This window comes from Monodon monoceros, unplaced genomic scaffold, assembly GCF_005190385.1.
Source record: "Monodon monoceros isolate NGI ecotype Baffin Bay Population unplaced genomic scaffold, NGI_Narwhal_1 Super_Scaffold_11, whole genome shotgun sequence".
NCBI classification, from domain to species: Eukaryota; Metazoa; Chordata; class Mammalia; order Artiodactyla; family Monodontidae; genus Monodon; species Monodon monoceros.
The window spans coordinates 65,359,339-65,375,417 of record NW_021703767.1 but is presented as its reverse complement, the minus strand read 5'-3'; the positions used below and the strand labels follow the sequence as shown (position 1 = coordinate 65,375,417).

At 40.6% G+C, this 16,079-nt stretch overlaps 1 protein-coding gene across 3 annotated transcripts in view; it reads left to right on the top strand.

Annotated features, from left to right (window-relative positions):
- The first annotated feature begins 548 nt into the window (after positions 1 to 548).
- The window catches only part of TMEM39A (transmembrane protein 39A), a 30,535-nt gene continuing 15,004 nt past the window's right edge, over positions 549 to 16,079 (top strand). For 2 of the 3 annotated variants that reach the window (XR_003792420.1, XM_029215206.1), the window contains exons 1-3: positions 562 to 835; positions 2,209 to 2,395; positions 10,844 to 11,066. Coding sequence is in view for 2 of the 3 variants with exons in the window: in XM_029215206.1 (XP_029071039.1) it covers positions 2,283 to 2,395; positions 10,844 to 11,066 (336 nt within the window). In the remaining variant the exon portion in view is untranslated. Of the gene's footprint in view, positions 836 to 2,208; positions 2,396 to 10,843; positions 11,067 to 16,079 lie in introns of all 3 variants that reach the window. The other variant, XM_029215205.1, reaches the window with a different exon arrangement.

Here is a 16,079-nt window from a genome sequence, read left to right as displayed (position 1 = left end):
AAGTCCCCTTGGGCATACTTTTAATGTTATATTTATTGTAATAAATTGTAATTACTGTGTTTTCCTGGTGTATTGTTTCTTCTACTAGACTGTGAGCTCTTTGGGATATTCACTTTTGTAACTCCACCATCTACCTAGTCCTTTTCTTAACATAAAATAAGCGCAAGATTTGTTGCTGAAACACGACTTCGCGGCTCCATCTCCTTTACCTAGCAGTGACTTGAGCTCAGGTGATGTCTCCCAACCTCCCCCATCTGTAAAAAGGGGGTTGATAACTTGAACACGGTTGTTACTTGGAGTCCATGAGATAACAGGAATAAGCTCTAACATGGTTGTCCGCACGTCGTTGGAGCTTGGGAGGAAATACGTTGGTTAGTACTAGCGGGGAAGGCGGGACCGCGACACCAGCGGAGAAGGCGAGTTCCACTGCGCAGGTGCACGCAAGACGTGGTGCGGTGCTCCCTCCCTGGCTCTCGTGTAGTTCCGGGGCCTGTTCGCGGCTGGGGCGGTAGGCCGTCGCGGAGCTGACGTCACCACTGTGCGCTGCCACGTCTGCTCAGCTCCGTGGTAATGGAGGCTGAGGATGAGTGCTGACGGGGCCGGGCTCTGCCTCTAGCTTTAGCTCTGGCTCTGACTCTGGCACTGACTCGGTGTCTGGGTCTGGCAGCGCGAAGCCAGGACACTTTTTCTCGACTCTCCGGGAGGGGACGACCCGCGGGCAAGCAACTGGTTTGTAGCGCCTCAACCTGGGCAGGGAGTTCTCTTGCCTGGGGTCCAGCCTGTAAAGCCGCCTCCTCCCAGGGATCCTTCCCCACTGGCCTGGCCTCCTCCATGCGTGAGTATTACCGAGCTGCCGCGCTGTCCGATTGTCCCTGGCCTGCTTCGGCCCTCCAGGTTGCGCGGCGGGGGCCGCTTTGTCATCCCCTCTTAGGGGCCAGTCTATTGAAGTTTGTGGTCCTCTCGCCGCCCACCTTTCCCCACCCCATCCTCTCGTCCTCTTCCGTCCCAATTTTTTTGCTCCACACTTTTCTTACCCTTTGCTGGTTAATTGAGCAAGGACCAGCTGCCTCTACATTCAACGGTTTGAATGCTTTGCCTCACCTGGCGTTTGTTAATCTGCAGCCGAAAGCTGTTAGGAATAGGGAACAGAGGATATCTGCTGTAACGTTTTGAAAACCAAGGTTTTTCCACGGTGTCGTTCTTCAGTTTTTAAGTTGTATTGTTTAGGAAACAGATTTTTGGTATGCATATTGGCGGAGCCGTGATTTTGCCATAGATTGATAAAAACAGTTTCTTTTCAGTGATGGTCTTTATGTATTACTTGTCTTTTAATCCTACAGTTTCAGTAATTTCTAAATGATTTTACATCAGTTTTTCTGGAGTAGTCATCCACTTGAGCTCTTTCCAGTATTTTCACTCTAACATGTGGAATACCACTTGAACAGTTTTACTTTTAAAGCGTTAAAAGACCTTCTGATGTACTTTCAGGCATCTTTGTCAGTCCTGACAACCACCTCTGTAGGACAAGGAACGCTTTTTTTTCTGATGAGGAAACAAACTCAGAGGTTAAATGCTTCCAAGTCAGATAATAAGAAGTCAGATATTAGGAAGTCATGATAAGAATTGATCTCAGAATCTAGATTCCCTTGATAACGAAACCTAACATTTTGGACAGTGCTGATTCTTCTGCATTTCAAGTGGCGTATTGTGAAATACTACTTTTTTTTTTAGCGGTACGCGGGCCTCTCACTGCTGTGGCCTCTCCCGTTGCGGAGCACAGGCTCCGGACGCGCAGGCTCAGCGGCCATGGCTCACGGGCCCAGCCGCTCCGCGGCATGTGGGATCTTCCCGGACCGGGGCACGAACCCGTGTCCCCTGCATCGGCAGGCGGACTCTCAACCACTGCGCCACCAGGGAAGCCCCTGTGAAATACTACTTTTGAACTGGAAATGTATATATTCAATGTTTCTTGTAAATTTCTACCTGATTGTAATATCTTTCAAACAGAGCTTAGATTAGAACTTAGGCTTCTGACCCATTGGAGGCTGAGTAGTCCTTTCATTAGAATAAACTAGGTAATAGACATTGGGAGCATTTGTTTGACAATCTGGTTTTACAAGGTCTGCTCACTCAGTTTTTCTGGTTGTTTTGTTACACTGCCTACTTTAAAAATAGTAAACTGATATTTAAATGTCTCTTTTTGTTCAGTGTTGAAACAGGCTGACAACCGTTAACCTGGGTTGCAGCTACAGGTGGCACTGGAAGCAGACTGGTTCCTGGACATGCCCGGTGGAAGGAGGGGCCCTAGTCGGCAGCAGCTAAGCCGTTCAGCTTTACCTTCTTTGCAGACTTTGGTTGGTGGGGGCTGTGGCAATGGAACAGGCCTGAGAAACAGGTAAAGAAGAAATAAGACTTTGCGTAATTTGTAATATCCTATGATCAGTAAGGCTAATACAGAAGACTAATACAGACTATTCAGATATTTGCTTATCAAGATTGTTTTCTGACACTGAAGTAGAAATCCTGACCCTAAAGATTGAAAACGAAGTATTTCAGAATACTTTGGAGATAGAAAGTTGTGATGCCCACAAAGTGAAAACAGGCTGATTCATACTTATGGCTGATAATCCAAATTCTAGTCATCACCTTTTTTTTCAGCTATTAAAAGAAGAGAGAAATAAATTACCATTCAAGATGAATATGATGGTTTAACTACTTACTAGCATTCTTTTTTGGGGAGGGCAAATTAAAATAGACAGTTAACATGTGATTCTAAAATTGTCATATTCTGTCAAGGGTCTTAAAAATTATTTTGTTCAAAATGAAATGAATAAACTATCAGCTGTAGCCTAAACATCTTAAGATTTGTGTCATGTTGTACGAGAATAAAGAATTTGATTTTCTCAATGGAAATTTATCCCTATTCCTAATTTTCAAAAGTTAGAATGAATTATTTCTAAAATTATCCAGGATAACTCATTTCATCAGGAGGTTCAATCATGTAGCAGTAGAAAGAGATGGCTTTTACTGGATTGTTTGGTCAAGATAATTTTTTTTTTCTGCTTCCTCCCTGAATAGAGTTTTCTCTGGCCTGGATTCTATTTTTCACAGCTAGCAGTCAGTACTACTCTTGTCTTTTCAGACCCTCCTGATGTTATTTGTGCACTTTCTCTTTCTGGCCTGCCCTTCTTTCTTTCTGACCTTCCACCCCAAGCTCTACTCTGTCTTCAGAATCATTTCTGATCTTGTCATTTCAGTGGGGCTCTCCCTGAAATTTCAGTTTGAAGGGACTTTCCAGGCTGATTCTCATTATACTAATTTTCAATCCAAATTTTATATTTACATATGCATACAGAGTACTTATAATTTATCCTAGAGTAATATTTTTACTCTCCTGTTCTTTGGATTTCCTCATTTTAAAAACGGTAATACTTTCTGCTTCATAAATGAGTACTTTCTGCTTGGAAATAAATGAAGTAGTAAATTGCAGTAACTTTTAAAAACTTTACTCTGAATTTTCCAAAATTTCTACAAATAACATGTGTTGTTTTATTTTTTTTAATAAAGAAAAATGAAAAAATCAGACTATGTGAAAAAGCTCTTGAGGAAAGGTACTATCCAACATAGATACTGAGATGAAGGATGTTTCCTATTTGAAGTTCATGCTTTAATTTTACTAATATATACTGACCATCAGTTTAGTGATTCAGTACTTTCAAATTGCAGTAGAAAATCATAGCTGTGCCTAGCTAAGATTCTAGCTAGCTACAGTATTCTAACTCTGCCTCTGTATTAACTCCAGTAGTTCTTTTTTTTTTTTTTTTTTTTTTTGACGGTACGCGGGCCTCTCACTGCTGTGGCCTCTCCCGTTGCGGAGCACAGGCTCCAGAAGTGCAGGCCCAGCGGCCATGGCTCATGGGCCCAGCCGCCCCGCGGCATGTGGGATCCTCCCGGACTGGGGCACGAACCCGTGTCCCCTGCATCGGCAGGCAGACTCTCAACCACTGCGCCACCAGGGAAGCCCTCCAGTAGTTCTTTGTTCATTTACTTTGACTTTGAGGATTTCCCTAGATTCTTAGATTAGGTTAGATTCTCATACCGTCCCATGGAAACCCTCCTCAGTGTTTTGGGCTGCTGTAGGAGCACAAAGAAGGGAGAAAAAGTCATTCAGGCCTAGTAGTCTAGGCTTTAGGTTTCCCAGTTCTCTCTTAATGAGACTAACTTTTTCTCCTGTGTATTTTAAATATTAGGATACCATGTAAAATATCTTTTGGGGGAGGGAATATGAACTGTTCTGCTATTTAAAAAGAGCTGAAAACCACATTCTCAGATGGTTCTGCATGTACTTAAGTCTGCAGATAGAATACTGGGAAGAACTAAGAACATTTAGAAAATACCTCTGCTCTTAAATGAGTTTAGCTCTGAGCATGTGATCTGTCTTCCTTGTAGCTCTTCTATCCTGGCTTTCCAGGTTCTAGTTATGGTTGCCTTGATCTACCATTCTCCATCAACTTTCCTCCCTTAACGTATATTTCTTTAGCAATTAATGGTGTTGGTGGGGAGAAGGACTTATTTTTCAACAGATTAGAATAAAGTGAAAAATAATAGTTGCTCATGTTTTGAAAAGTCACTAAAGCTATTATGAGGGATTATTTTGTGACATTTTTACCTATAGGGGTTATTTTGGAAGAAGACAGTCCTATATTTGTTTCTTGATGGGAAAGAAGCAGCCTAGAACAGGTTGTTTTACAAGACCTGGGGAAAGGGTATAAAAAGTGTGGATAAAACCAGTGTTAGATAGCCTAGAATATGATTTTAGGAAGGATGTGTATAAAGAAAGACAATGTCCAGATGCAGAGAACTCATTTCTGGAGTGTCTGTAGAGTATTGAAGAGATAAATAGACAATTGCTTAAGTGTGATGTAATTTTGGATATTATACTTGATTCTGCAAGACAGAAATCAGCAGAAGAAGAGAGCATTTGCCCCTGTTTGTTAGGTGTTTGTGACCTGTTTGAAGTTAAACTTGAAAATGTCAAAGAGGTAGTTTGGTGACACAATCAGAATTGAAATCCATCCTGTCCTGCTTTCTACCTGTGGGGAGCAGGGATTTGTTCTTGGGACTATGTGCTTAGATGATTGCCATCTAAAGAAGGAGGATATACTGTGAACTGCTGAGTTTTTAGAGAGCTTTTAGTTGAGGGAGAATCTTATTTGAGAAGGACTAAGAGTGATTTTTTTCTTTGTTTTGTTCTTGTATGCTTAGTTAATAATATCACCTGAGCATGTCCGAATGATCACTGCTTTCTCTATCCCTTTTAGTTCTTTTTTATTCCTTTAAATTTTTCTTGCTTTATCCGTTTGCTTACCTAAAATGTGCTGCTTGCTAGCTCCGTAAAAGCCAGTCTTAGGTCTGCTATGTTAACTCTTTCCTGCATACAAGGACAAAGCAGGGTTCACCATAATTCGTACTGTTTGCACAAATAGTTCAGGCACTCTTATTATTTAGGGAAGCTTTTGTATCAGTGGAGGGGACTGTTTACCAGTCCGGTTCCCAGGTGCCAGCCTCCTGTGCAGTCCTTTCTAAGGATTGTTATGCTGATCATCTGCTTTCCTTTGGGGAGTCTGGAATTTTGGTAGTGCTAGGTAAAGAGTATTTACGTGGCTCGTCTCCAGTAAAAAACCTTGCCTGCTCAGTCTCTAATGAAGCTCCCTGGTAGACAGCACTTCACACATGTTGTCATAACTAGTTGCTGAAGGAGTTAAGTGCATCCTATATGACTCCACTGAGAAGGGACTCTTGGAAGTCTGCACCTGGTTTCCTCTGGACTTTGCCTGGTACCTTTTCCATCTGCTAGTTTTTTTTTTTGTTTTTTTTTTGCGGTACGCGGGCCTCTCACTGTTGTGGCCTCTCCCGTTGCAGAGCACAGGCTCCGGAAGCGCAGGCTCAGCGGCCATGGCTCACGGGCCTAGCCACTCCGCGGCATGTGGGATCTTCCCGGACCGGGGCACGAACCCGTGTCCCCTAAATCGGCAGGCGGACTCTCAACCACTGCGCCACCAGGGAAGCCCCTATCTGCTAGTTTTGATTTGTATTCTTTTGCTGTTATACATCGAAGCCATGAACATGACTATATGTGCAGTCCTGTGAGTCCTGCTAGTGAATCATCAGGCTTAGTCATGGTCTTGGGGACCTGCAACACAGTTTGAAAGAGAATATTCAGTGATAGCATTGAGAAGAGTTCTTTGAAGAGAATCTTTTCCAACCCTTGTATTATAGATGAAGAAACTGAGGCTCAGGGATATAAAGTTACTTTCTCAAAAACCACAACTGGTTAGTGGGATATCTGGGACTGGAACTCTCCCACATTGTATCTCAAACATTTGTGTCACTTTGCTCTTCTTGAATCTGTTTTATATTCTTTCAGAGGAACAATACTTTTTTTTTTTGAATTTATTTTATTTTTGTTTGTGTTGGGTCTTTGTTGCTGCATGCAGGCTTTCTCTAGTTGCGGCAAATAGGGACTACTCTTCGTTGCGGTGTGCAGGCTTCTCATCGCAGTGGCTTCTCTTGTTGTGGAGCATGGGCTCTAGGTGCATGGGCTTCAGTAGTTGTGGCACGTAGGCTCAGTAGTTGTGGCTTGCAGGCTCTAGAGCGCAGACTCAGTAGTTGTGGCACACGGACTTAGTTGCTCCGCGGCATGTGGGATCTTCCTGGCCCAGGGATCGAACCCATGTCTCCTGCATTGGCAAGCGGATTCTTAACCACTGCGCCACCAGGGAAGCCCTAGGAACAATACTTTTAATTTTTCTTAAATGATACCTCCGTAATTAATTTTCTGAGATGTATTGACCAAGTCTATTTATTTTAGCTCTTTTTTTTTTTTTGGTTATAAGATCTTTGATCATATTTCCTCTCAAACTTTTAACATATAGAATTACTTTCCTCTTTCCAACTGATTCTCTGGATCACTATATTTGATGTTTGTCTCTGTCTTTTGGCTTGAAGTATAATAGCCAAGGCTGTATAGGTTATCACAAATAACAGATTTTTTTTTTTTAACTGACAAAGCAAAAGACTTTATTTGGAAGGGGCACCCGGACAGAGAGCAGCAGGGTAAGGGAACCCAGGAAAACTGCTCTGCTACTTGGCTTGCAGTCTCAGGTTTTATGGTAATGGGGTTAGCTTTCTGGGTTGTCTCTGGCCAGTCATCTTGCTTGTGCCATATTTGGTCTGACTCGGTACTTCCTGGTGACGCACGTATCTCTCAGCCAAGATGGATTCTAGCATGAGGGTTTCTGGGAGGTTGGCAGGACATATTATGGGCTGGCATCTCCTCCCTCTTTTTGGCCCCTCCCAAATTCTCCCAGTTAGTTTTCAGCAGCAGCACCATGTTCCTTATTGGGATCTCCTGTTACGAGATAACTCATGCAAGCAGTTATTATTGTGTCTGGCCAAGGTGAGTTGTTTTGGTCAGTAGTTCCCTAACATCTTGATTTCTGATTACACGTGGTTTACTGTCTACCAGGGGAGAGAATATTTCAATACTGTATGAATGATAAGTGTGATAAGGGAACTAGGGACAGAATTTAATGGGTGTACAGAAGAGCAGCGCTTTTCCAAGTATGGGGGAGGAGGATTGAGGGCATCCTTTTTTTTTTTTTTTAAATTTTTATCGGAGGACAGTTGATTTACAATGTTGTGTTAGTTTCTGCTGCACAGCAAAGTGAGTCAGTTATACATACACATATATCCACTCTTTTCCCATATAGGTCATTATAGGGTACTGAGTAGAGTTCCCTGTGTTGTACAGTAGGTCCTTATTACCTGTTTTATATATAGTGGTGTGTATATATCAATCCCAATCCCAATTTATCCCTCCACCTCCTTTCCCCCAGTAACCATAAGTTTGTTTTCTACATTTGTGACTCTATTTCTGTTTTGTAAATAAGTTCATTTGTACCTTTTTTTAGATTCCACATATAAGCAATATCATATGATATTTGTCTTTCTGAGTTTGACTTACTTCACTTAGTATGACAATCTCTAGGTCCATTCACGCTGCTGCAAATGGCATTATTTCATTCTTTTTTATGGCTGAGTAATATTCATTGTATATATGTACCACATCTTTTCTATCCATTCATCTGTCAGTGGACGTTTAGGTTGCTTTCATGTCTTGGCTATTGTAAACAGTGCTGCAGTGAACATTGGGATGCAGGTATCCTTTTGGATTATGGTTTTCTCTGGATATATGCCCAGGAGTGGGATTGCTGGATCATATGGTAGTTCCACAAATATAGATCTTTTGTATTTTGTTTTTAATATTTTTCTTGAAGCCCAGAGTGTTATTAACTTTGTTAACAGCAGAATTAATCTGCTTTACTTAGGAAAATTCTATAAAAACCTTTAAATCATAACAGATATTTTAGCATGTACTTCTGACTGAAGAGGAATAAGAAATTTTATTTGCTGTAGAGAATGTTTAGTTTATCCTAGAGTAGAGGCTCCTCATCAGAATTTTTTGTTTCCGTATTTTATGATTAAATGGAATGAGGGAATAGAATGGCTGCTGGCATTAATTCTCTCCAAGTTCACCAACTTGAACAACTCCAGAGGGCACCTTTCATGTTGTATTCTGTGTGAAAAATACCTCCTGGAGTTGTGCAGTGCTGCAGCCCATCTCCCAGAACAGATCAGAGGATAGTGGTGTATTAATGATTGGTTTATGACTAAGCAAGTAAGGTTTTGAGACCTACTGGTAGATCACAACCTACTCCTTGGTAAGCTTGTTCTGTTGGAGTGCACTCCTGAGAATGAGGGGAAGAAATTTTTATAATTTTTTCTGACTCTCCTCCCATCCCTGTTCTTCCCTTCTAGTTCTTCTGAGTTTCTGCCATGGTATTTTTTTTTTTTTTTTTTGTGGTACGTGGGCCTCTCACTGTTGTGGCCTCTCCTGTTGCGGAGCACAGGCTCTGGACGCGCAGGCTCAGCGACCATGGCTCACGGGCCCAGCAGCTCTGCGGCATGTGGGATCTTCCCAGACCGGGGCACGAACCCGTGTCCCCTGCATGAGCAGGCAGACTCAACCACTGCGCCACCAGGGAAGCCCTCTGCCATGGTATTCTTAACTGTTCAGAATGAGCAGAGTTCATATTCCCATGAGTCACTTAAAGTACTGTAAATGTCACATACTAATGGTAGAATTCTATATTTGAAAATTTTAGAGTAGAATGGTAACAGTAATATTGTTCCTTCTCTAGAATCTTCTTTGGAAATAACCAAACCAAGCCTCTTTTCCTTGTTCTATTAGCAATAGTAGACCCTTAGATCTCTATTCACAGGCATATAAACAATGGGAAATTTTATTCCTTACCCTCATCTTATCATTTTATTTATTTATTTATTTGGCTGCTCCAGGTCTTAGTTGTGGCACACAGTATCTTCGTTACTGCGTGTGTGATCTTTAGTTGCAGCATGCAGGATCTTTTAGGTGCATCATGCGGGTTCTAGTTCCCTGACTAGGTATTGAACCCGGGCCCCCTGCATTGGGAGTGTGGAGTCTTTTATCACTGGACCACCAGGGAAGTCCCTCATCTTATCATTTTAGATAGCCCAGCTATTTGTGACTTACAAAAACACTTAGAAGAAAGAACAAGAAGAAGATAGGGATTAAAATCTCTACATTTTAATTTGTGTTTTAAGAGATCTCCCTCTTTTTAATGACTGTATTGGTCTGCTGTCTCCTCAGCCTAAAGGTATGTATTTGCAGTGAACTAGGAACAGTGCTGTCTCTGTCCTTAAGATTATGATCTGATAGACAAAAAGATGTATGCAAAAAAATTATATAACAGTATAATGAAAAAAACTGTATAACAGTATGAAAAGTGCAATAAAGGCAGAGTTTAGGTATAATGGTGGCACAGAGGAGAGATTAATCAGTTTTGATTGAGTGAGTCAGAGTAAGCTTTTAGAGGATATGTTTGATCATTTTAAAAGTCTTGAAGGATTTTGTCTGTAAATGTGTATATGAAACTTTAAGGAAGGTGATTGTGGAGGGCATTGCTGGTGAAAAGAATGGTGTATACAAAGGAATAGCATGTATATTCACAGATAGCAAATAGCATGGGTAGTATATAGGGTGCATGTGAAGGAGTGATAAGAGATGAGAGTAGTCTGTTAAGCAGAGGGCCTCATAGGACAGACTAAACATTTTTGGATATTATGCTATTAGTGGAGAGCCACTAAAGAGTTTTAGGCAAGAGAGTCCACTATCAGTTTCACTTTAGAAAGATCTTTGAAGGCAGGTTGGAGGATTTGGTCAAAGTAGAGTTGAATTTAGAGGGATTACCTCAGTAGTTCAAGTGAAAAAGGGTAACTCCTTGAACTTAGGCAGTGGGTTTAGAGAGGAGAGTGCAGTTTGGAAAAAGATTTATAAAGTGGAGTATATATGATTTAGAGAAGAAAATTCCTAATATGACTCCCAGGTTTCTGATTTGGGCAGCTAACTGGGTGGGCCATGGACTAGGGTCAGGATTGTAGGAGGAGAACCACAGAGATGTCCAGTAGACAACTTGATATCATGGATCTAAAATGCAGCGGTGAGCTTTTTGGAGAGAAATGTTAGTTTTCAGCATGTAGGAGATAATGGAAGCCATGACCATGTATTACATTACGGAGAGAGAGTGTACAGAGGGGAAAGAGACGAGCAAAAGGTCCCAGAATAGAGTCTTGAGGAAGGCCAACAGTTAAAGTGTAGGTGAAGAAGGAAGCAGAACCCCTTTGTGCTCTTTGACACTGAAAGATGTCACCATTTGAATTAACCATAATTTTCTCTTTTTAGGAATGGTAGTGCTATTGGCCTTCCGGTCCCACCTATCACAGCCTTAATCACCCCAGGTCCTGTTCGTCATTGCCAAATTCCTGATTTGCCTGTGGATGGGAGCCTGCTCTTTGAATTTCTCTTTTTCATCTACTTGCTGGTTGCTCTGTTCATTCAGTACATCAACATATATAAAACAGTGTGGTGGTATCCTTATAATCATCCTGCCTCTTGTACTTCATTGGTAAGTCTTAACAGGCCTTTAAGTTCTTCATGTTACTTAGCCAAGAAACTAGTAGGAAAACTTATGTGTAGAAATTATTTTTCTTAATTTTTCTTGGAATAAAATGTTTTTATATTAAAGCACAGATTACCTTCAGAATATAATGTCATAAGATAGTTAAATATCTGGCTTTGGTCCATAACCAGAAGTAGTAAAAATATAAATGAAAATGCAGAAAACATTTAAGTAATTTATTATAAACATATCACAGAAGGGTTTTAATATTTAGCTTTCTGTACACCATGTTAAATTTGTTGAAAGTTTAAGGTGCGAGTATGATTATATTCCAGGAACTTTATCCTTTTGATGGCTATATGAGGATAGTGATAGCTTCTGTAACAAATAAACCGCAAATTGTATAATGCCTCAAACATGTAACAGTCTGAGGCAGTTGACCTGGTTGGCAAGAGTAGCACACTTCCATTGGCAGGGGACCCAGGCCGCTGGAGACTCTGCCATCTTCTAGCATGTGGCCTCCAAGGTGGCTGTGGTCTGTCCCTGTTCTCCAGAAAGGGGAAAGAATGTAGGGAAGCATAAAGGAGAATTTCTTATAGGCCAGGCTCACATCATTTTCACAAGTACCCACTCCTAACTGTAAGGGAGGTTGGACAATATAGTACCTTAGCTGGGTTCATTGTTACCCGAGTAAAATTGGGTTCTGTTACCAAAATAAAATGAGATAAGAACTAGCCATCTCTGCTGAAATGCATCAGCAGTTGTAACTCTTTCCAGTTATTTAGTGTGCTGTGGTAATCTTGATGCACAGAGGGTTCTCCACAGATAGGTATATAAAACAACAGTTCAGGATAGTCAGGTGACCTAGTAGGTAAGTGGTCAGCAATGGCAGATTTGGATGGATAGTGGAGATATGCTCTAGGAGAAAGAAGATTATTGTCCTGGGTAGATTGTATGTGTCTGACGCTTATAAATGATTAGAAAACCTCCCTGGCCTGGTGAACATAGAAAGGAAATGTGGACCAAGATATTCAAGATAGTATGAGAAGGGAATAAACATTTTTATTTTAAATCCTTCTTTGGCCATGGTATTGTAAAATGAGGTTGGATTAGATGATCTTTAAGGCTTCTTCCAGCTGTATAGTTTTTTTTTTTTTTAACATCTTTATTGGAGTATGATTGCTTTACAATGGTGTGTTAGTTGCTGCTTTATAACAAAGTGAATCAGTTATACATATACATATGTTCCCATATCTCTTCCCTCTTGTGTCTCCCTCCCTCCCACCCTCCCTATCCCACCCCTCTGGGTGGTCACAAAGCACCGAGCTGATCTCCCTGTGCTATGCGGCTGCTTCCCACTAGCTATCTATTTTACACTTGGTAGTGTATATATGTCCATGCCACTCTCTCACTTTGTCCCAGCTTACCCTTCCCCCTCCCCATATCCTCAAGTCCATTCTCTAGTAGGTCTGTGTCTTTATTCCTATCTTACCCCTAGGTTCTTCATGACATTTTTTTTTTCCTTTGATTCCATATATATGTGTTAGCATACTGTATTTGTCCTTCTCTTCCTGACTTACTTCACTCTGTATGACAGACTCTGGGTCCATCCACCTCTACTTCACTCTGTATGACAGACTCTGGGTCCATCCACCTCACTACAAATAACTCAATTTCATTTCTTTTTATGGCTGAGTAATATTCCATTGTATATATGTGCCACATCTTCTTTATCCATTCATCCGATGATGGACATTTAGGTTGTTTCCATCTCCTGGCTATTGTAAATAGAGCTGCAATGAACATTTTGGTACATGACTCTTTGAATTACGGTTTTCTCAGGGTATATGCCCAGTAGTGGGATTGCTGGGTCATATGGTAGTTCTATTTGTAGTTTGTTGAGGAACCTCCATACTGTTCTCCATAGTGGCTGTACCAATTCACATTCCCACCAGCAGTGCAAGAGTGTTCCCTTTTCTCCACACCCTCTCCAGCATTTATTGTTTCTAGATTTTTTGATGATGGCCATCAGCTGTATAGTTTTATAAGTAAATACCTCAGTATCTTAACAATGACATTGGCAAATACTTGCTAAAATATTTACTATGTTATTTGCGAGTATTATCTCATTTATTCTTTCTAAAAACAGGTAGGTACTACTCTAAGACTCCCATTTTATAAGTGAGAAATATAAGACCTAGAAGTTATGAAACTGGCTTAAAATCACATGTGACAAAGTGAACACTCAAATTCAGACCTATCTGCTATGCTTCCTGTATTTATTCTGTGTTTACTCCATGAGTACCATTGGTTAGTTCTGTTATACTCTTTTCACTTTGACATCCCATGGAAACTTCTCACTTACTGAATTTTAAGGTAATCAAAGAGCTCTTTTCCCAGTCAACCATTTCTGACAGGAATTCTTGTGAAAGTCCCTTATAAATGTTGCCTTGAAATGGAGGGAGCCAGTGCTGCTATGGCTGCTGACTCCAGAATTATGCTTCCTTTGCCTGACTCATACCACCAAAAATGGATGCCTTTTACCCTGCCCCTCTCCCCACTTTACTCAGTTTATGTGATTGGCAGACATTAAATCAAATCTAGTAACTTTAGTTACAGGAAAGTTCGGAAATGTAGTTTTTAGCTTTCCAGTCTCTACAGTAGAAGAAGGCACACTTAAAGGAGGTTACCATGTGGACTGGCTAACTTATCTGCCACACATAATCCTTGATCACACAAAGCTTAAAATTTAATTGTGGAGCTAAGAGTAACATATGTGGAATAGCAAATAAGATTTTAGCCTATGAATCTGAGGGCCTGCATCAGTGAGCTGTTAAAGATGAATGGACTGCTACAGACCTAAATGCTTCCCACCACTGAAGGTATTCAAGCATGGCAGGTGGCAGCTTGACTGGGATGGTCGCCAAGGGACTTATGTCTTAACTAGTGGTTTGTCTCTTTTAAGTTTTCTTCTGTTAGGCATGCCTGACTCAGAAATTTGTCAGATTTATATATATGGTTTTTTGTTTTCATTTTCAAGATCTTAATAATTATCAAAAAGAAAATGTGGGCACCTGAATATGTAAAGTTTCATTCTAGCTATCAGATAATTAGCTGAGTGAGTCTTAACCCTAAGAAACATAAAAGCTAAAAGTGGTGTAGTAAGTTATTCAGAATATTCAGGAGTGGAGCACTTTGATTAATCAAATATTCTGGTTTATAAAGAGTTAATCATAAGTAGATTACTAGTTTTCAATGATTTAGAATATAACAAAATTTGCTTAACAATGAGGTACGTTAGGCACTTAAATTTTTCGATATAAAAAATGTCTTAGATGGATTGGTGATACATAAGACCCCCAGACATTAGCTAGGGCCTGTAGTGTATTTGCTTCCATTATTTTGAAGGAGTAGGATGAGCAGGGAGGAGTCTCAAAACTAAGAGGGGATAAATAATTGTTAGAATCCAGACACTTAAAGAGAGACAGGGAAAAGGAAATGGTCTGAGGAATGGTAAGCCACTCTTTTGATAATCTGACGGCTTTACCTTTAAAATGTATCCCAATTCTGGCCACTCCATCGCTACTGACCCTGTTCAATCAATCATGTTTTCTCATCTGAATTGAAAGCAATAGCTTCTTAACTGATCTTTCCCCAATACAGTATTTTCCACACAGCAATCAGCATGATAATTTTAAAATACAAATAGAATCATGGCACCCTTTGCCTAAAACACTCTTATGACTTCCCCATAGGAAAAAATATATAAACTCAATCTTTTATTGCTCATTACCTCATTCCAGCCTTCTTGCTGATTTTCAGACATACCAGGCATATATTTCCCTGCCTTAGAGGCTGTGTGATTACTTTTTCCTCTGCCTGGAGCTCTCTGCCCCCAGATCTTGTCATGGCTTGTGCTTTTTTGTCATTCAGCTGTAAGCCCAAGTGCCACTTTCTCAGAGATATCCTCCCTAAGCACCAATTTAAATTGGTTCTGCACTTCCCTTCCCAGTCATTATTGTTTTATTTCTTACCAGCAGCATAACTATTTGAAATGCTTTTGCTTGTTAGTTTGTTTATTGTCATTGCCCTCCCCCCTTAAGCAACTTATTATTAAAGATGTGGGTTTAACGGCTGTAACAGGGTGTCTAAAACAGAACATGTTTATTTCCCTATTGTATAAAAAGTAGGTAGGTGATAAAAGGCCAGTGTGGCAACTCTTCGTATCTGTTGCTCTGCCACCCAGTGTGCTTCTTTCAGACACCATGGTCCAAAGGCTCCAACTCCTGTCATCACATGCAGCTGGCAGGAAGGAGGAAAGCAGAAAGAGACAGCTCTTTCCTTTAAGGGCATGGCTTGGAAGTCACACACATGACTTTCCCTCGTGTCCCTTAGCCGCAAGTAGTTATTGCAAGGGAGGCTGAGAAATGAACCTTTAGTCAGCTAGGAGTCAGTGTCCAGTTAAATTTTGTGATGGCAGAAGAAACAACTAGTAATCTCTGCCATCCCCTTTCTCTCTCACACTGCAGTAAAAAGTAAGATCCAGGAGAGCAGGAATCTTGTCTATCATTCTTCAGCATTGTATCCTCAGTATCTAGAAGACTACATGGCACGCTGTGGGTGTCTAGTTCATATTTATTGAATAAGTTGAGAAATTCTTGAAGGAGGACTGTGGAAACTTACAGACCTTCTGACCATCAAAATGAAAATACATCGCAACTTTCTTTTTGCTATTGATTTTTCATTTTGTTTATCACAGTTATATATACAGACTTAGAACTAGAAGGAACCATACATGGCATCTAGGTAATGCTATCATTTTATAGGAAGAAGAGATCAAATATAAGACATGTTTTTAAATCAAGCTAAGGGGAAAAGACTGAATGTATTGATGTATCAGTGAGTAGGGAGTTTAGATTAGTAGATGCCCAATTGGATTAATATAAGCTTTCATAAAGAGAGACCAACAACAGTAACTCTTGAAGCCTGGGAATTTAAATTTGACACTCATTATAAATA